The sequence below is a fragment of the Cynocephalus volans genome, chromosome 8, assembly GCF_027409185.1.
Source record: "Cynocephalus volans isolate mCynVol1 chromosome 8, mCynVol1.pri, whole genome shotgun sequence".
Classification (NCBI taxonomy): Eukaryota; Metazoa; Chordata; class Mammalia; order Dermoptera; family Cynocephalidae; genus Cynocephalus; species Cynocephalus volans.
The window spans coordinates 156,937,363-156,959,483 of NC_084467.1; the positions used below are offsets into that span (position 1 = coordinate 156,937,363).

The 22,121-nt window shown below is 41.3% G+C and overlaps 1 protein-coding gene and 1 pseudogene across 1 annotated transcript; one reads left to right on the forward strand and one right to left on the reverse strand.

The window, feature by feature from the left end:
• Positions 1-936: 936 nt before the first annotated feature.
• On the reverse strand, positions 937-3,536 carry LOC134383697 (serine/threonine-protein kinase STK11-like; annotated as a pseudogene).
• Positions 3,537-14,131: 10,595 nt separating this feature from the next.
• LOC134383696 (transmembrane protein 14C) lies at positions 14,132-21,785 on the forward strand. Its single transcript, XM_063105010.1, has 6 exons — positions 14,132-14,493; positions 15,238-15,312; positions 15,632-15,708; positions 16,528-16,629; positions 20,151-20,238; positions 21,267-21,785. The coding sequence occupies exons 2-6, from the start codon at positions 15,290-15,292 to the stop codon at positions 21,319-21,321; spliced, it is 345 nt and encodes a 114-aa protein (XP_062961080.1). The 5' UTR covers positions 14,132-14,493; positions 15,238-15,289; the 3' UTR covers positions 21,322-21,785.
• Positions 21,786-22,121: the final 336 nt, after the last annotated feature.

Consider the following 22,121-nt stretch of genomic DNA (forward strand, 5'->3'; position numbering starts at 1 on the left):
CTGAATAAGAAATTTTAAAAGGAGAGGTGAGTTTCAAAATGAGTGGTTCCTTTTAATAGTTCTCAGCTGCCTGAGAACTGAGTCTGTTCCCCATCATTAAATGCCTCCCACTTCCTGTGGGTTGATGAGGGACACAAGTAGCCAGGAGACTCTAGAGATGTCTGCCGTGTCCCTGAGCAGCACACTGCTTGGCACTAAGTAAGCATCCAACAGATATCTGTGTACTGCACAAATGCAGCTCATTTTCCCAGAGCGTGTTAAACCTTTGTAACACTGTCGAACACTGCCATAGGCACCTAACAGAACGCTGCACTATTAGCAAGATTACATTTTATAAAAAAATTTACTAAGTTATCACCATAAACTTTCTCTTTAAACAGTTCCTCTGTTGTAATAAAACAAGTTCTGTTTTATCATGATAATACTGTTCACTGTTGAATAAAAATGAGTGGCCCAGTGCTAAAATGACATGAGAAATCATTATTATATATCTTGACTCATCATCAAATTTGAACCTATGAAGGCTGAAGCCTTGAGGACTTAAAGAACATAATTGAACCTAGTTAGTTGATGTCTACGTCTCCCAGACCCTCTGTCTCTACCCCAGCCTGGAGCACTGAGAACATTCCCTAGTGTAGAACTAAGGGCTCAGCATTGCAGCTGCTCCTGTCATTGGCCAGCTCTCCTTCCAGACTCTAACTCCATGAGGCCAGATATCTGTCTAGATCTTATTTGTGTCCACAGTGTCCCCTATGCTGATAGCGTTCTCGTGGTAGTTGCTTAATAGACATTTAATTGGATAATTTAGAAATATATTCATATTTTTAAAAATGAAATATATTCATATTTTAAAAAATGTATTCAAAGAATATTTGAAGAAGTAGTGATTTTCTTTTTTAGTGGAGCAAAATTTCAAAAGTTTATTTTATGGCAACAAATGATTTCCAATGTTCTGCTTTCAAGTTACAAGGAATCCCTATAGAAGTAATATATGTCCATTGTAGAATTTTTTATAAAGAAAAAAAAAGAGGAATCAATGTGTGCTAGAAATTATTCATACCCTTAATGAGCAGAGATTATCAATATAATTATTTTGTCTGTATCCATTTCCCTCCGTTTCCAAAAGTTTATGGAAATATACTCATGTTATCTTTTAATTCTATTTTTCGGCAAACTTCTTGTAGTACCCTCATATCTCTATTTCTGTCTATCTCCCTGTTTATCTGTGTCTATCTATCTGCTCACCGCCTTCACAATCATGTGTGTCTGTGTGCATTTCAATGTGGATGAGGTTTTCTATTTCAGAATAAAATTCTCCCCCACAGCTCCACCGTGGACACAGGAAATGAGTTGGCAGTGGACTTGTGAGTAAAGGAAAGATTATCTGGGCCAGTCTTGATGGTCAGATGTGTGTGTTTGATTTAAAATGTAAATAGTTAGCAATCTGCAAATGTACATGCTATATCCTATCAAAGAATGATGTCCGCAGAAAATGTGATTAGTCCTTTTTATATTCTTCTAGAAGGTTCACTATTTCATGAGAAATTTTTTTCACTGTTTTTGAAGAATTGCTTTTGTGGAATATTTGCAGGCAGAAAGTCTCTAAGGGACTCCACAATGAAAGAGCCAAACCACTTTACACATCTGGTTTGTAGATGGCAGAGATCACCAAGATACAGCTGTAAATCCCATTAACGGAGGTCAGGTTTTTAAAAAAAGATCTCAGTGGAGAATCTCTAAAACAATAAAACCCTGATCATCATTATAAAACAATGTAACTTATAAACTCATTACTGTAAATTCTATATCCCACTATTTCAGATTCTTTTTTCACAATTCTAACCTCTCCCAGCTAAACATTGAAAACTGGATAATCATTCCCACTAATTCTGTACTCTCCTCTTGCATCTTCTTTACACATTCAGTAATAAAAACATTGTCAAGAGCAACACGACCACGCTCTGTGGTGTGCAGCACCAATGCTGGACGGCAGCATTATGTATTAAAGCACGCAATTCACAGCTGCTTGTGGATTCAGTTTTCTTACTTTCACCACTTTCAATAACCAAAACTGTTAGACATTGGCAAACAAAGTTGAGCAAGGTATTCTTATAACTTTAGGAAACAGGTGTAATCATACGCTCTCCTGCAAACATACGATACCCCAGTTTACATTTTATATATATTATAGGAGGGTACTTCCAAAAATTTATGAAAAGATTTGTACTATCTTCTAATAATATTTTTCCACCAGCTTTCCTCCTCCCAAATCCAGCAGTTTTATTTTTTCTTAAAAAAAAGAAAATAAAGAAAGAAGAAGGAACCAACTAAACAGAAAACGTAAGGCAGCCACGTGGCTCGCTCTGGGCAGTTCTGCATGCGTGGCTGTGAACAGGAGGTCTGGTCCTCACACTGGCTTCATCCGTGGCTGTGATCTGTTTCAGCACGTCACTAGGTGGGGGAGGCCGGAACTCGTGGCAGACTGAGAACAAACCATGAAGGTCTGGGGCAGGGCGGGGAGCCAACAGTCCAAACATAAAACATAAAGTGCACCAGCACAGCAGTGTGGCAGCAACCTTCTTAGGTGGCCTGTGGGCCAGGAGTCAGCAGGAAGACAGAGGAGGTTCTGGGCCATGGCACCTGCCAAGGCTCCTGGAGACGGGCTGCAGGCGCTGATCTCACTGCCGCTTGCAGGCAATAGCCAGTGATCTTGCTGCTGAGGAGCAGGTCTTGTGGGGGGAGGGGGATTATTTGGTGCTCAGCTGTGCAGACTCCACGCTGTTCATGCACATGGCCACAACAGTTCCATTCTGACCCGCTTCCTTTTCTGTGAACTGTCTGGGCACTGCAAAGTCCTGAGTGTAGATGATGTCCTTGATGTTGAAGAGGCCCTTAATCTCACTGACGCCACTGTGCAGGTCCCATCCAGTTTTGACAGGATGGGCACCAGCGCCTCGGACAGCAGGTATTCCTTCTGGAATGAGCTGTACTGCTGGATCTGCCTGATGGAGAACCACTTGGTGGGCTTGTACTCCAGCATCTCTTTCAGCAGGTTGGAGAGCTGGGGGCTGCAGTCCTCGGTCATGTCCGCCTTTCTGATGTTCTCAAATGGCTTGTAGATCTTGTTCTCCTTGAAATGGTACAGGTTCGTCGTGATGTAGAGCACGACCCCAGCTGACCGATGACCATCTTGAAGCCAGAGAAGGTGTGCAGGCTGCTGGTGATCTTGGGTGGCTGGAAGGCTTGAGAGCCCTGGCTTGTCTGGCACGTATCATCAACAGTGAATGGGTGCAGGGACTCAGCGATGCCCAGGTCAGGGATCTTGAGTGTGCCTCTGGTGGTGAGCAGCAGGTTGCTCTGCTTGATGCACTGATGGCTGATGCCCCACCTGGGCAGTCACTTGAGGCCACTGATGAGCTGGCAGAAGTACCCGTGGGCCAGGCACATGGGGAATGCATGTTGGGCACACTGTCCAACACCTCCTGCATGCTGCTCATGCAGTACTTCATCACCATATGCATTTTTTCTTGCTTTCATCATGCAGAACATCCACCAGCTGGATGATGTTTTTGTGTCATATCCTCCTGCACAGTAGAATTTCCAGGTGTTCTAGGTGCAGGTGCAGAGCTGGCTCCTCTCAGGTGCTCCAGGTGGAGGTGCAGAGCTAGCTCTTCTCAGAGACCGTTCACCAGCACCTGATCTTCACTTCTTCACACTGGCCTCCCCAACGGGGATTCTTCACAACTTCTTCTTGAGGATCTTGACTGCTCTCCTGCTCAGCGTCTCTGAGTCCAATACCTCCTTCACCCTTCCTAAGACCCTTCACCCAGGAAGTCCCCCGTCAGGTACTTGCTGAGGGGCTTGGCCTGCTCACTGCAGGGCTTGCTGCTGGGCATGATGTGGTGGATGAGGGTGTCCAGCCCCACTGATATCAGCTCACCCTCCGTGAACATGCCCCACTGCTGCAGCCTCACCACGTTCAGCCTGGCCCCAGCACCACCTGGGAGTTCCACTAGCTATTGCTTAATCCCCAGGTGAGAGATTCTTCTTGTTGCCCTGACTTCCATTCTCCAAATATTTAAAAAGAAAGAAAGAAAAAAAAAAAGAAAAAGAAAAGAAAAGAAAAAAGGCAATGAACCCCTCCCAAAATAAAACATTTCCTTCAACAAAAATGATTGTCAGTTCAGGCTGCAAGCCAGGTTCAAGGTGAGGGGTGTGCAACTTGGACCTGAGTTGGAGGAATGTCTGCCCTCAGGGCAGGGGGGCAGCCCATGCAGGGTTAGTGTGTCCAAGAGAGTCCTCAGGAGGCCTGCTGGGGCTGCTCAGTCCTAGGTTATCATTTGGGACCTCAAACCCATTGACAAGCACTCAGGCAGGCAAACGCAGCCTTCTTGGGGGTGCATGCCCCTATGCTGGGGTGCATGTTAAAGGACCTGCAGCAGCTGGTCAGCAAGGGACCCCCAAACCTGGGAAGACAAGCTTTGCTGGGCCCTCTTCCAGCTATGACCCTGCAGTCCCACCGCTGTCCCCAGCATAAGCAGACAGCATGGCTGCCACCTGGACATGGGAAGGGAGAGCTGGGGGCTTCCAGGTGCCCTCCTGTCCTGGTCAACAGCCCTGCTTTGGGCAGGCAGCTCCCAGTCACTCTCTCCACTGACCCCTCCACCAACTTTCTGAAGTACCCTTATATACGTGTGCATATCATATGTACATGCATTCTCTGTCTATATAATATTTATAATACTGTCTGTCCATAGTATATAAGTCATATATGCAGAATTAAAGTGAAATTATACTATAAATATTTTATAATTACTACAAACGATTTATATATATATATTTCATAATAATATGTCATTAGTATTCATCCCATTGACCAAATTTTAAAATCTGGTTACCTACAGCACTCATTCTGATTTGAATTTTTTTCTCATTCTGTGGTACAGGTATGTCATCCTTTGCCAACTATATAAAGAGCAATTTAGAAGCAGGTTGTGTTGTGCCTTCCATGGCCCTGATAGAGTGACAGGTATTTTTAAGCTATTTAATTAGTACTTCTAGAATGAAATTGGTGATGAGTAGAGTTCCCAATTTACCACCGTTTTATATTTAAGGGTTAAAGGTTAGGTATTTTGCAAGGGGATCAAGAAGGTATATGGGTTAGGAAGATAAATTGCACATAAAACAAAGACCCCAAATGGTTATAAACTCTATCCATTCCCATCTTCATGCAAAATATCATGTTCAAAAGTTAGTTTGAATGAATGCAATGTGTACTACCTTTAATATCAATGGGAACATCAAGTAGAGAAGATCAATTACGCCAAGGGCCTACATCGACGTAAATTCCAAAATCTGAAAATTCCTTGATGTGTTTAGGATTCAGAAAAAATAAAAGTCTGTCTCACAATATTATCCTACACATTTAACACAAAGTATGTGGGTAACATCAATTAATAATTAAGATATAATCATAATTATATAAGATATAATTTGGGCTTTGGCCCAAATGGCCAAAGCAATCATGGACATACATACATACATACATACATACATACATACATACATACATACATACATACATATATACATACATACATAAAACCAGAGGCATTACAATACCTGTAGAAAGCTATAGCAACCCAAACAGCATGGTACTGGCATAAAAAGAGACACATGGACCAAAGGAAAAGAATAGAGAACCCAGATATCAACTCAGGTATTTACAGCCAACTGATCTTTGACAAAGATGCCAACAACATACATTCAGCAAAAGATAGCCTCTGCAGTAAATGGAGCTGGGAAAACTGGGTATCCATGTACAGATGAATGAAACTCATAACTCTCACCATATACCATAATCCACTCAAAATGGATTAAAGACTTAAGTATAGAACCTGAAACTATAAAACTTCTAAAAGAAAACATGGGGGAAACACTTCAGAACATAGGATTGGGCAAAGACTTTATGAATAAGCCTCAAAAGCACAAGCAACAACAACAAAAAATAAACAAATGGGATTATAGCAAACAAAAAGGCTTCTACACAGCAAAGGAATCAACAGAGTGAAAAGACAACCTACTGAATGGGAGAAAATATTTGCAAACCACACATCTGACAAGGGATTAATATCCAGCATATACAAGGAACTCAAACAACCGCACAGTAGAAAAATAAATAATTCAATTCAGGAAGAGTTTACTCTATTTGATGACCTACTAAGTCTTTTTGCCGTGCATGAACAGCAGCACCCTGAATGTAAAAGACAATGATAGAGATAGTATTGAGACCAAACCAAAAATTATTGTGTACATAGTCATAAAAGAGTAAGTTAGTTATATAACTTCATTAGATTTTTAAATAAACTTAATGTGCATTGAAGAACTGGCAGGTTAAGTGGACTGTTCATACAAATACTATACTTTACATTTTTAAAGTTTAAATTTATATATTTATTTTGGTGAGCAAGTGAAACCTGCTGAACACTTTCAGTGTTCCCGAGTAAAATGCATCTGCACTGGCCAGTTTTACATCTTCAAAAGCTCGAGCGAGTGATCCCATCAAATTCTGTGAGTTGATGTGGAAGAGAGGTAAGTAAATAAAACTACAGTATAAAGATTTGTGTGGTTTCACAGGCATTGGGCTTTTTTTTTTTTTAAAGATGACCGGTATGGGGATCTTAACCCTTGACTTGGTGTTGTCAGCACCACGCTCTCCCAAGTGAGCTAACCAGTTATCCCTATTGGGATCCGAACCCATGACCTTGGAGTTATCAACACCACACTCTCCTGAATGAGCCATAGGCCAGCCCCTCCCTCCCTTCTTTAAAAGAGATTAAACACTGTGCAAAGAAATTGAATTTTTTAAGAAGGTTGGAGTAAATACAGATAGTTCTTAAATAACTTAAGTGAAGCAAAAAGCATATTCCCCTCGCTGTTTCTTCCTGTAGAATGACACCCAGACCAAGCAATCAGCTGTGGATAGGAGCCTTTTATAGTTCACCTAACTATTAATTTATATTTTACCTCTTTCAGCTATAGAATTTAGGATCTTCTTTGAAAATTGGAGAGAAATTGACTTTTAAAAAATCAGCTACCTTTGCAACACCAAAGCAAGTGTGTTGTGGAAGAGGTTTGCATTTCCAGCCCTCCATTGACAGTGACAGAGGTGGTCCAGTGTCTGATCAAGCAGAGGTCACAGCCAGATGACCTGATCTTCAGCCCAGCACTGCCAGTCTGCATGTTGAGGGCACAAGGTGACTGTTATTAGCCAAAGAATTCTTTTAAATGACACCAGGAAAAGCTTGTCTTCTTCCTAGAAATAAGGTTTCCAAGAGTTAGAATAAAAGATGGGGGAGTTTTCTTACAGATAAAATAATAACACTTAACTACCTGATCTTCAAAGTTTCTTCTAAGTAAAATCTCAGGCATTGTGATTCGAACTTCATCCTTGGAAACACTTTTATAAAGAGTAAAATGAGTTTTTTTCCCTCTGTTGTCATTGTGCATAATATATAATTTATATACATACAAATTCTATATATATGTATATATAAATTCTATATATATATATATTATATATATAATTCTAAACTTCCTACCTCATTAAATATATGTATACTAAATCTCTGAAAATCCCAAAATAAATAAAGTGTCCAACCTTTCAAGTAGCTCTCAGTCTATTGGGGAAAATAAATAAGGAGAAAATAAATTATGCTATAGTATTAAAACAAAAGTGTAAATAAAATTTTGTCACAATAAAAAATGGAAGAGTCAACTTCAACATTTTGAAATGTTGTTTTCAATATACCACCTGAAAAGTTCTAAAGATCTTACTGATTTTCTCATTGATTTCCTAGATTCAGACAAAACATTAGTGCCTATTATTCCAACACCCATGTTCTGCCAAAGTGAATCCAAAAGCCTGAGGAATCAAGTGACTTTCCCCAAGTCATCCATTCTGTTAGTGGTGTGGGTGTGTAGGTCTCCCTAACTCTTCTGTCCTCCCAGCTGTATTCCCTCCAAATGCTGCCCAGTATGTTCACAATACCCCAAATCCACATTCCTTCCCACGGCCAGTTCCACTTCTGCTTCTCCAGCCTGTGTTGTACCATATCCTCCAGCCACACTGGTGGCCTTTTGTTTTTTCAAACAGAGATCACTGTTCCTTTTGTCCTTGATTTTCTCTCCCCAGATCTTTACATGGCTGCTCCTCCTCATTCAGATCTCATCAAAAGTTGTTTCCTCAGCATGCTTTACTGATACCCCAAGTAAATAGCAACCCCTGTCCCATGACTGCCTGTTGTCCCATGTATTCCCATGATTAGAGTTTATGGTCTGCACAGCCTTTCTCTCAGTCTGGAATTAGTTTATGTGTTTATCATCTATTTTTCTCTACTTACAAAAAGCTCCAGGAAAGCAAGGCTCTTGTCTCTCCTTTTCAATACTGTGTCTCCAATACTCTGAGCAGCGTGGACCCATGATAAGTTCTTAACCATTTTTTTTGCTCAAGGAAGAAATAATTCTGGTTACTACAAATTATGCACAGGGTAAAGTAAAATCTACCTAAGTAGTGTGATTTGAGGGCTCCAAGAAGGATATATTTGTAAAAGGAAGAACAAATGACCAAGTAAGCTAAAATCTCTATGAGGGTATGTCAAAAAGCTTTTGGAAAAATAGAACTGAAAGATAATACAAATCTTTCCCTGAGAGTTTTGAAGACCTCCTGTATATCACTGACCCCTTACAGTAAAACTTTAAAAGAGGATAGTGAAATACAAACTACATGAGGAACATATCACATTTTCATATGTTTTCTGAGTGTGTCAATATTTTTCAAAGTCATTAACTGACACCTTCCTCCAGGCAAAGCTACTAGTCAGTAAGAAATGACTTTCCAGTAGTTTCAAAGTGGTTGATACTGCCCAGGAAAGGAAATGGGCCCTGAACAGAGTTTTGGAGAGTATGAACTTTGAATGAGAAGAAGTGGTGAAGGGAGATGAAATGGAGAAGCCAGGAAAGTTGAAGGTAAAAGTGGGGACAGGCAGATGTGGCAGTGTTGGTGGGAGCTGCAGAATTCAGTCTTAGTAAAGAAGGCGAAGGGCAAAGTTAAGAGGAATTTCAAAAGGGAGTGAGTGATTAAAGCTATTAATGTTGTGGAACAATAGAGACAAGGACTGAACTGTATGTGTCCTTTATATTTAGCAACAAGGTCATAGTCGGCAACTGTGATTTGTAAATATAACTCCAGGTGCTATAACAAGTAAATCCTTGCATGTCAGTGGTTTGCATAATGGGAGTTTGCTTCTCACTCACAGAAGAGTCCAGAGCACGTGTTCTTTCTTGGCAGGTGGCCTTCCTTGTGCTGATTTAGGGCCCATGTTCCTTCTTTCTTTTGGTCCCTTCCTATTCTAGGGCTCCAGAGTCTCCCGAGTTCACCTAGTGAGTGTGGAAAAAGAGACAAGAGAAGGCACAACTGCTTTTTAAATCCCTGAGCCTAGAAATTACACATGTCATCTCAGTTTACATTCCCTTGACAGAGAACTAGTCACAAGCCCCGGTACTTGCCAGGGAGCCATAAAATGTAGTCAGCGGATTGACACTGCTTCCTGAAAATATGTTGTGGAAGGAGAAGCACAGATAATGATGGGCAGTAACCCATCTTCCAGGACAGCAGAGGAGCAACTTGCACAATAAGGTCATTTTCTTTTTATAAATATTGATTGCTTTTCTAGAAATACAGGGCTTTTCTAGAATACTGTGCCTATTCTCAAAAGTTGTAATTTACTAGAAGAGATAGACTTATACACAAATTATGGTAATTCACAGCTATTTCTGATTATTCATGTTAATTTTATAACAGAAAAATAGGTGAAAACAATGGAAAACAAGTCCCCATATATTGCTCAACTAGTGAAAATGTGGGCTCCTTTCATTGATATATCTTATCTCTCCACTTTCAGGCAGCAAGCACTTGCATAAATTCTCTCCATTCCCAGGTCAAAATCTGCCGCTGATTGGATTGATCACTTGTACATGAATGTATCTTGGTGTGAAATCTAGACCATTAAAATCCCAGTGTGGGTTGTGTAACTAAAATCCTATATTCCTCATTTGTATTGTTTTCTACATTTTTTTTAACCTTGAAAGCACATTTCACTTTTATTATTGGGTAAACAATTTGTGCTCTGGGCTTAGAATACTCTATAATAAAAATGATTATTTCAGCAGAGATTGCAGATGGAGAAAGAACCAGGGAACAGTTACATTTTCATAAATTACTTAGTTAACAATTAACTCTTGGAAGACCGTATGCCTGGAAAAAGCTTGAAACAAAACTCCGAGACTTAATTTGACTGTTTCTACTTCAATTGAAAGAAGTTAGTGCCTTTTTAAAAAAGGGCCAGAAGGCAAATATTTTAGGATTTGTAGTATACATATGATCTCAGCCATAACTACTCAATTCTGCCAAGATAGCATGGCAGCAGACAGACCTAAACACAAACAAAAGCACAAACCATTGAGCATGATTGTGTTTCAACTGAACTTTATTAATTGATGCTGGACTTTGAATTTCATGTAATTTTTACATGCTATGTAACATTAATCTTCTTTTGATTTCTTCCCCACCATTTAAAAATGTAAAAGGACCAGCCAAAAATAGGTAGGAATCTGGATTCAGCCCACAGGTAGTTCACTCACACCTGGTATATAGAATGATTGAAATAAAAACACAATTTTGTCCTAATCTATGTTATTTTTATCCAAAAACATATGAACTGTAAAATATTAACTGTTATACTCTATATACTCTTTTAGGATAGAAACTAATAAAATATATTTTTCAAGTACATGAAATGTAAGATGGCTTTATGTACTATAAAATTTTAACATCAATATTAATACCTACTTTTTGTTTCTGTGTGAGGTGTTTTTGTTATTTATACTAATGGAACTATAGGAAATAATCCTAGGTCAGTTCAAAGGGCGAAAAAATTTCAGTCCCACCCATGGTTAGCACTCTTTGAAGCCCTTAATGCTCAGTTAATTAGTAGCCGCTGGATGGAGAAAGGTATTTCTTCATGTGCGTTGGTATGTGTGTTTGGTTGGGAGAGTGAGAGATGATGTTATGTGTCAGACCTCTCCATGTCCCTTTTAGATGCCACTAGCTCAATCACTGTGGGTAAAGGATCATGAGATACTTATGTGTCTTCTGCCTGGCTTCATGCTTGATGCCCTGATCAGACACAGCATTTCATTTCCAAAGTCACAGGTGACAGAGTAAGTGCAGAATGTTTTGCTGCCAATGTCAAAAGGTCCAAAGAAGAAAAGATAGTTCTACCCCTAAGTATGGATTAAAAACAACTGAAACAAATGGCCATTTTCAATTCTTTGGTCTTGTTTAAGTTTTATACATTTGATATCTGTTTGTTATTACCTACACATATCTAGGGATTATTTGCCTAGGCTGCAAAAAAGGAAAAAAGAAAGAGATATAGAAAATAGGCTGCTAAGGATTTAATTCAGCTTCATTGTTAAACCATAATACTAAAAACGAACTTTTCACATAATGTTCATTGATAGTTTTATCTGATAAATACCCACTTGAAATAATAGACTGATAAATCATCACAATAGTAAAAGAACTTCAATCATCTATGCCAGCCTTCTAGACTACAATTATTAATTAATCATTTATGGAACAAAAGCTCCTAGAAGTGGCTTTTAAAATTTTATTTTCTACTGAAAGATTATACTGAATTGAGGTGGAAGTCTGAAGCCTAGGAAAGAATACATTCATTTTGTGCTTTTGATTAACTCTGAAATTTTATTTGCCCTCTTACCTAGAAGAAGAGTGCCAGTGTATTTCCCCCAACCATCTGTTCAGAAAATTCGACACATCCTGCAAACTGTACTTGAGAAAAAATACAAAGTTTTAGAAATCACATACAAAAAAACCCAACCCAGAATAAAACAGAAAAATGCTATTATTAACATAAAGTAAAAATCATTAATGCATTCATAAATTGCTTCAGGATGCCTCTCCATTCCCCACTCCCACCTCTTACACACAACAACCCCCCAAACTCCAAGCTTTCTTCTGTATCATAGTTGAATTTTCTTTTTCCAGGAAAAGCAGAGTATTCTGAGTGTGCCCATAAGAAGAGTAGTAGCTTCAATTGTTTCCCCTGGGGCGAGTTGACAAACAAGAGCGTTGCTTTCTCCTGTCTGCTGTAGATGTCTCCATGGGAGCACTGTTTGTGCAGAGAGCACACTTTCCAACTTTGCCTGAGCAGATCTGTTCGTCACCAGCCAGAAGGGTTGTCAAAGCAATATGCTTATTATGTTCTACATAATGCAGGAACTGGCGAATAGCTAAAAATAATTTATAAAAAAGAATATTTGCCCCTAAAATGTTACTGATACCTGTGGTGAATGGGAAATTGTTTTCTTTTGTATTTACTGTGTTTTTCTAATAAAATGAGGACTCATAAGCAATCAGAACATTATGCATGCAAAAGGCTGTTTGACCTTCGCCAGTTCTATTTTCTTTCTTTCTTCTTTCCCTGCACATTCATTCCTTTTAAAATTTCTCCACTTGCTTTCTTCCCCATTTCCTTCACCAGTTTCCCTTTCCTGTTCTCTCTTACTTATTTGGTCTCTTTGCTTTCCTATACTCTCCTATTATTCTTCTGTCCACTTCATACTCTCTTGGGATGAAGGATGGCTTCTGGCTGAGGCATGGCTGTGAGAAGGGGACATTTTAGAGCTAATGTGTCTTATTAAAGACAACACAACAGTAGAAGGATGAGACAGGTCCAGGCCTCCTTGTGGCCAGGATCTCTTCCTTCTCCCAACAGCATGGTTCATTGAAATAGCTCCACAACCTCATTAAGGTAATTTTTGTAATATTTCTATCCCTAATATTTTTTTCTTCATGAAAAAATGAAGTTTCTTTTGAGTTCCTCTTGTTCTCCTATTTTCCCCAATATTTGCTGGCAGTGGAAATCCTATAAATCAGTATTAAGTTCTGACAATTCCACATGCCACCAGTTAAGTGTAATGGTTCTGAGGTGCAAGCATAATTTTTTTTAACTAGGCTTTAACTTTAGTGGAATTTGAATTTGACAGTCCCAATTCACGTGTTTCAACGTCTGAGCAAAACAGCCCTCTTTGAGTTCTAATGGAATGAACATAAAAAAATTAACCTTTTGCCACAAAAACACACTATTCCAGGCAAAAGCTTTCACGCTGTTTCGAATCAGTTCTATGTAGTTATAGTAGAATGAATAGTTCTAACATAATTCATAGAGTGATGAAGGAGGTAATGGAAAAAGCAAGTAAACCCAGGCTTCCTTACTTATTCTGTGAAGTGCCATCAGTAAGTATGGGATATTGACCTTGAATCCAGTCCATTATCACATTTTAAAAAATATTACTTGTAATCTGTTAGACATTCACTATATACCTAAAAATAACAAGGCACCTGTGGCAAATGCTTGAGATTTTTCATTATGACTATTTTTAACTTGTATTTTTTGAACTCACTTATCAATTAAAAAAAATCTTCAGTTAACCATCAATAGTCAACAAGTTGTTCATAAATCTTTCCCTTATATCTTTGAAAAAGAGAAAACATGTATAGGAATAAAGTGTTTAGTTTTTAAATATTTAATATTTCCTTTTGACAACATTAAAGCTGTTAACGCCATTGGCCAGTTATCAATTGCTGAGTGTACAAAACCTGGCTCAATAAAATATATTTCCATATAATTTTTCCAAAATGCTTACATTTTAAAGTTTATTTAAAAACCTTTATTGTTTTTTAAAAAATATGTGTCTGTACCACTCTTGGCTGTAGCTTTTTTTAGTAAAGCAGTTTTTGGAGCGATCTTTGGTCCACACTGGACCGTTCTTACGAGTCACTTGTGCTGGCCGTTTCCATCAGCACCGGTGGCCTCCACTCCGGCCTGGCCCGGCTCACGCGCCCTTCTGCAAGGCCGAACTCAAACTCCGCATTGCCGGTGGGACCGAGGCTGCTCCGCCCGTCTGCGCCCCGGCCCGGTGTCGGCGGGGGCGGGGACTCTTCGCGCCAAGACCCGCCCCGCGCCCCGCCCCCGGACACCGCGCACGCCGCGGTTTCCGGCGAGACCTTGAACCCGGCAGGGGTCGCACCCGCTTGTCCATCTGCGCAGACCTTGGGGAGAGCGGCTCGGGTACCTGGGAAGTGTCGTTATTGTATTTTACGTCAGTTTTGGCTTTTCGGAGTTATTTAGAGGCTTCTCTGCCGCCTGCTTTGCGTCCCCCCCCCCCGATCCGGGCGGGGGTGGGGCCGCGTCGTGGGTGTTTTCGTCGCCGCTCGTTGTCCGCCTTCCGTGGAGTGGGTCGTGAATCCCAGGGGAACCCTGAGCTCCGGAGGCGGGTGCTTAGCCACGGAGCGCGGTGCTGATTTGTGTCCTGGAGATTTTATTGCTCCGTGTCTTGAAACACAAGGTAAGTGCCGCTTTGAATTCAGGCCCCTGGGCACGGCTCCAAGGCCCTCGCCCACCCCCAGTTTTTATGGAAACTTAATTCTTTAAACAGAACAAAAGGGGCGTGAGTTACTTTCAATCTTGTTGGACTCACTGATACAACATACTGTTTTTTAAGGAAATAGTTACTTTCCCAAGGGTGCAGTGTCACGTGTAACTACGAATAGGGTTTCCGGGTACTATTTTGTCCTCCCCTCCCCCTTTCCCAGTCTAACTGTGATTTGGAAGCAGACGTTTCTAAAAGTTTACAAACGTTGGGTATTTTAATAATTTCATTCTTGGAGCAGGGGTGAAAAGCAGCACCTCTACTCCTCCCTAAAGAGACACTGAAATAGTTGAAGGGACTGGAGTATTTGCTTTCCGATGTTGTAATAACTTGGTTAACTGGTAAAAGTGGCTGGTCATTGAATCTTGCTCAGTTTCCTGTGGGCCTTTGTTATTAGAATTGAGGGCATTACAAAAATGGTTGATATCTGTTCAGTATTTACCACAGGCCAAGCACTTTCACATATTACCACACTTGAATGCTGACAACAGCCCCAGGAAATTGGTACCATGGTTATCATGGTACAGTGAAGGAAACTGGGGTTTAGAGAGGGTGGGTAGCTTGCCTGTTACTTCTTAGCTACTAAGGGCTAGAGCTGGAGCTCGGACCCACTTCTTTCTGACTGTTCGAGAGCTGTGCTTTTAACCACCTTTGATCCAGCCGCAGGTGCAGGCCTGGTGTAGTCTCCTGTCTGGACAGTGGGAAGAGAGCAATGCAGAAGGACACCGGCTCACTGTAAGTGCACAGTAAATGGGAATGGAATCGCCAGGAGCTTGTCAAATCCAGAGTTCCTTTCCCCAGCTGAAAAGAGCTTCGAGAGGAAACTGCCTGGGGCAGCACGACGGGGTGTGGGAGGAACACTGGACAGGCAGCCAGGGACCTGAGTTTGGGTTCCAGCCCTGCCACTGACTAGTCATCCAGCCTCTGTAGACTTTGTTTTCGTTTGTACAGTGATAGAATATGTCTGGAATGATGACATTTTATTCCATCCTATGATTATGTGGTTTGCTTTTAAACCGTGATTGGCACTGATTTCTCACTCTTGCCTTTTCAGAGTGCCTTTACATTGGTTTGGCTTTAGCTATGCAGCACTGATTGCTTCTGGTGGGATCATTGGCTATGCAAAAGCAGGTAAGGTGTTGTAGGTACTTAGCCTCTTGGAGACAGTTCTCAGGGTCCCCAAAGAGCAGTCCTGCTTGAGTCAAGTTTGCCATAGGCCGTCCAGCTTGAGCACAGGGTTGGTTGTCAGTCCCATAGCTTCTCCTGCACTCGCGTGTGGTTATCTGGTCAAGCCAAGCCAGGCTTCTTGTCCAGTCACTTGTTTTGCCTCTTTATCTAAAGACAGGCAGGGGTGGTAGTAAGTTATTATCATTGACTGCCATATATTAGCCTGGACCCTAAAGTGCCATCTCTGGGCTCTTCAAGTAGGAGGAAACCTCTAATCTTCACGTATTTATTTTTTGAGCTCTCATTAAACTAGGTAGAAGCATGTCAGTGAATGTGCTTGTTTCTACCTCCTCCACCCCCATCCTTATCTGCATCCCCACTCCAATATGCACACACCAGAGTTCTTATTCTCCAATTTTTTTTTAACTGACTGGCCCTGTTTCCCTTTCCTTTTGTGACTTACATGAGGTCCTGCTCATACACAATTCCAGCCCTTGGTTGATTGGGCCTGGTTTAAGGATGGAAGATCTTTTCTCTTCTTAGATGGAAGTGCCCTTTTTCCTCCTTAGATGGAAAAGTGCTGCCTGTTAGAGCAGAGAGGAATGGGGTGGGAAGACCCTGGCTTCTCTGGTAAGATAGCAAACTCCCCCCAACATTTTCTTGCTTGAGAAAGCCTTGGTTATGAACCATGCTGAGAAAAGTTCTGTGTGCTGTATTCCTCTGTAAGGAGGGGTAGTCAAGTGTCTGACCTTACAGCGCAGGCCTGTGTTTGCTTCCCTCTAGGTAGCGTGCCATCCTTGGCTGCCGGACTCCTCTTTGGGGGCTTAGCAGGCCTGGGTGCCTATCAGCTGTCTCAGGATCCGAGGAATGTCTGGGTTTTCCTAGGTGCGTCTGCCTCAGTGTCTCAGTGCCGTTATGTATCCAGAATACTCTACCTGGTAAAACGAGGCCCTGGTTTGGTGGGATGTGGCAGGTTCTTCACACTTCTGACAGTTTCTGTGCTTCTGCCAACTCCTAAGAAAGTTTTAAAATGGGGCAGGCCGGGTGTGCTAGTCTCTGTTTATCTTTTATGTACAGAGTATGGAAAGGTTTTCATACATCATGAATTTAGATTTACCCAGTGCAATTAGTACTCTCCTTGTACAAGCTAAGTAAATGCCTGTTAACCATGGAAGTTGCCCACTGAAGACTGTCTGCTGGGGCACTACTGAAATACCACACATGTGGGTCATGTTTGCATCAGTACTGTTTTTTTCCCATTTGAAAATCACTTACCTCTATAGCAATCAGCTAAGCGTGGAACACATAGGCCTTCCCTTCAACTTACTGCTGAGTAAAACATGAGCATAAAACGAACTGTGAGCAGCACACTAAGCGAGGAGTGTTGGGAAGGGAAGATTACTTATCAGGGCGGCTTTCAGCACATTTCTACTGGTCTCCACCCATGTGTCAGGCACTGCTGGGAATGTGAGTCCCTCACTGTGTCTGCAAAGCCACAGTGAGAACAAATGCAGATCTGGCCCTTAAGAGTGTGAGAGTGGAACAGGTGTGTGAGCAGAGTGGTCTGTACATGTCAGACGTGGGCTGGGAAAGGAGGCCGGCCGTGGCTGATTCAGAGTGTGCTAGGGAAGGAGCAGGCACCCAGGTCTCAGCACTACCTAACACCTTCCCACCTCAAGCTCCACGGTGACTTTCAGATCTCTTCTTCCCCATCTCAGATCCCACTCCTCCACTTTCAGCAAATGACCTCATGCTTACCTTAAGAGAAAATATAGCAGCCACCAGCTGAGGCCTCCCTTCAAGCTATCGGCCTCCATGCCTTCCCTTGTCTTGTTCCCTCCTCTCCAAGGACAGTCCCTCCACCCCAGGGGATTTGGGTCCTCTTCTCCTGCACCTTCCCTGGAGCTTTACATGACCGAGGATCCCATCTTTTATTTATATTCTGCCTTTTAGCTGGATCCCTCCTATTGATGCTCACACGAGCTCATCTCTCACCAATTTAAAAAAAAGGACCTCTGCGACCCCACTTCTTCCTTCAGTTGCTTGCCTTTTCTTTCCCTTTGGAAACTTCCCTAAAAAATTCAAACTCCATCTCCATTTTCTCCCCTCACACATTATTGACCCACTTCAGTCTCCATTGACCTGTGACCTGTGTTTGTACAACATCCAGGGTACATTTCTTTCTCTCTCTCTCTTTTTTAATTATAAAGAAAACAAAACTTATTGTGTGTAGTTTTGGAGGTTGGGAAGTCCAAAGTCCAGGGAACACATCTGGTGAGGTGACAGTAGTGGTGACAGTGACCCAGGCAAAATGGCAGAAATGGTGGAGCAGAGAGAGAGAGAGACTCTCGTGCTCTCCTTTTACAGCCCTCAGAACCACCCCTGTTATCCAAGTGGATCAGTCCATTCACCAGGTACAATCTTCACAGTCACCTCTTCAAGGCCCCACCTTTCAGTTACCATGACAGGATTTCCCACCCTCTGAACAGTCACAGTGGGGACTAAGTTTCTAATACATAAAACTTGGGATGCAAGTCAATCCACACAGTGTACATTTTTCAGTTCTCATTTTGCTTGGCCTGTTAGCTGTTCTCAGCATCATTGGCCAATCAATTCCCATTCTCCTGGTTTTCCTTTTATCTTCATTTTCTTTTGTCAACCCATCTTCCTTTGTGGCCATTAAATATTGACCTTCCTAAGGCCTGGCTCTTTTTACCTTCTTTGTTCTCTTTCACTTGACAATGTCATAGAAGCCCATACCTTTACCACAGTGTTTTAGTCCATTTTGTGTTGCTATAACAGAAACACCTGAGACTGGGTAATTTATAAAGGAAAGAGGTTTATTTGGCTTACAATTCTGGGACAGCTGCATCTGTCATGGGCCTCAGGCTGCTTCTACTCATGGCGGAAAGTGGCAGGCAGCTGGTGGGTACAAGCAGATCACATGGCGAGAGGAAGCAAGAGAGAGAGAAGGTGCCAGGGTCTTTTCAAGCAAAGAGCTCTCATGGGAACTAATAGAGTGAGAACTCATTAATCTCCCCTCCCCCAGGGAGCGCATTAATCCATTCATCAGGGATCTGCCCCCATGACTCAATCAGTTTCCAACACTGCCACATTGGGGATCAGATTTCCACATGAGTTTTGGAGGGGACAGCACATCCAAACTCCATCACACAGAATCACAAGTAACTGTCAAATTTTTCTCTCCTCCAATCTGTACTCTCATGAGTACAGCTGCCTGGTTGAGTCTTTCAGAAATCTTGAGGCCTCTGCCTAGACCTGGCCTTGTGGTCTCACACACACCCCGTCCTCTGTTCTCCATCCACTCAGGTTCTGATTGCTCTTCCTCCACCTGTATGACTAATTCATCAGCAGGTCCTATCAGTGCTTTCTCTACCACCATCCTGAGTTGTCGCCTTCTCCATCTCTGCAGCCACTTCCTAATCCCAGTTCTCCCTCTTTCTTGCCTGCGTTCCTGAGGAAGTGACTTCATCGCTGTCCCTGCAATTGGTTCTCTGTGATACAGCTAGAATTCTGTTTTTAGAATGCGGCTCTGTTCACATATCCCTCTGCTTAAAAGCTTTTAATAGCTTCTCATTGTTTTTAAAATGAAGACCACTATTCCCAGTATGGCTTTAAAGGCTGTGTGTGGTCTGGCCCTTCTTCCAGCCATGTCTTGATTTCTTTGCCACAGTGGGCTTTTAGTTCCTTGAATGTGCTCTGCTCCCTCTCACCACAGGGCCTCTGCATCTGCTGTTCCTCTGCCTGGATTGTGCTTTCCCCTCAGCTCATTAACTCCTGCTCTAATTTCAGATCTCAGCTCAGTCTTCCCTTCTTTGCTAAACCTTGCATGAGGTCCCTGAATAGGTCTCCCCCTATTATATTATTTGCGTAGCATTAATTGTTCCTGTAGCACAAATTATACTTTGTTTTTACTTGTGTGATTCTTTACAGTCTAACCCCTCAAGACTTGAAACACTATGAAAAGGCTGAGACTATATTTGACTTCGGTTGTGTTCTCCAGTGCCTAGTGCAGTGCTGTAGTTGGTGTTTTGAGAGATGTCCAGTGGGAAGAGCATGCAGGATGGAGGAAATAGTATCTGCAAGGCATGAAAAAAAGCCTACAGCATTTTGGACAAAATTGTTGATATTTATGACTGAAGTGTGGGTATTGCAGAAAAGTAGTGAGAGATGAGGCCAGAAAGACAGGCTGGGCCCAGACTGTGAAGGGCCGTAGTTGGCCAGTGTTTGTCCTTAGACCCAAAGGATGTGGGCAGCCATGAAGCTCCGCCATGTGGAGAACAAGGAATAAGTACCTTGTAGGGATCTAGGCCTTGAAAAGCAGGTGGGTCCCCTGCATATAAGATGTAATGATTTTTGACCCTTCTCTTTATCTTTTTCATCAGTTACATCTGGGACCTTGGCTGGCATTATGGGAATGAGATTCTACCACTCTGGAAAATTTATGCCTGCAGGTTTAATTGCAGGAGCCAGGTACTTTCCATTCTATTACCCTTTTATACCAGTGTGCAGTTATTTTATTACCCAAGGTACTTTGTACAGACGGTCCTTGACTTACAATGGTACATTGAAAATGCACTTTCAACTTAGTTTTTTCAAATAATGGTGGATTTATCCGGACATAACTCCATCATGAGTTGAGGAGCATCTGTATATTCAGAAATTTACTTGGTTTCATATACATGATGCCAGGCATTAAGTGAAATTATTTAATTTACACACAAATAGGAGAGTCTGCAAAAATAGCTGATTGAATGTCAAAATGGCATATTCATTCACTGAGGAAATGCTTTTGTTTTCATATGTGCTCCCTGGGCCACCATGGCTCCTCCCTACAGTGACAGAAGCTTCAGTGCAAGGACATGACCGCAGCTCTTTGGGTGACATTCAGGGTGGGTTCTGTATTTCTTAGTTGTATAGGTGTTCTTTGTTACTGAAAATTTTGCTGAAAGGGAACTTTGATTGAATCCGGTTTTCTAATTAACTTTTATTCTAAAACTCAAGCCAATGTGTTTTTTTAAATTTAGTCCTTAAGTATAATAAAGGCATCCTGAAGGCAGGAGAATTTTTAAAAATCTGTTTCTGAAAAAGATGATGCACTCTAGTTTGATTGTAGTTGCAATGCTATCATGCATGTGATTTATACTTGAAGAAAAAGAGTCAGTGTAGACCAAGATCAAGAGCAGTAAACTGGAAGGCTGGAGGTCTACCATTATTTAGCTCTGTGACTGTGGGTAGGCCTTAATTTCTGTCACCTTCAATCTCGTCACCTCTTCAAATTATTGGCAGTTGGATTAAGAACTCTAGCCCCTGTGTGCTGTTTTGAGACTTCAATATAAGTCTGGCATATTTTTCTTTTGTTCCTCCAGACATGGAAGTTTTATCTCTGACTGCTCTGCCATGGTACTTTCCTCCCTGTGCTGTTGTGAGGAACCTGCAGAGCCAAAATAGTTACCTGTTCTGTCCTTTTACTGATATTTTTTGTTTGTTTTTTTGAACAGTTTGCTGATGGTCGCCAAAGTTGGAATTAGTATGTTGAATAGACCCCATCAGTAGTAAGCATGTCCCAGCTCGGACTCCAGAAGAATTCAAAATCTCCAAACTTCCACTATTTTCAGTCTATTAAGAGAAATAGGTGCAGCATTTCTACATGTTCTGACATTTTACTTTAAAAAAATAAAATAACAAAAAACAGCACTGAACTTGATAGAGGAAAAAATGAGTGTTACCATTACAGCCCTACAGAAGTGGTGAGTGTGTAACACAAGAGCTTATTGATACCTTCATGCAATTTGATTCTTGTGTATTGATGTTATCTCTTTCTGTATGTATCAAATCTCAATGTTAAGTCTCAACGTTGGGGACCCTGAGATCCCATGCCCTGTTCAGAGAACAATATGAAAAAAGTCTCTTTATGAGATTCAGTATGTCTGTTCTTTTGTTTATCTTAGAGCTCAGACCTACTTTGAAATTATGTTAAAATGAAATATCAATGAAAATAAAGTTTACTATAAATAAGACTTTCTATGTTGTCTTTATTGCCAAAGGTGTCTAGAGCATAGAATGAGATGTGGACAGCAGGAAGATACAGAAGTGTGAACATACTTTGTTAATATTATATTTAGGAATTATTCACTTTTGAATAATTTAAGGACCAAGGAAATTTATTTGATTATACATTGCACTGAAGCTTATTTTTAAAATGATCTGTAAGGATCTCTAAGATTAGGACTAAGCAAGAAAAAAAATGAAATTTTGGTTAATTAAGTTCGTCTATAAGTGTGAAAGTGAAAGGCCTGTCTAGAGCTTCAGTTACCTAGTTTGGACTCTACATGGGACACATTAACTGCATACTG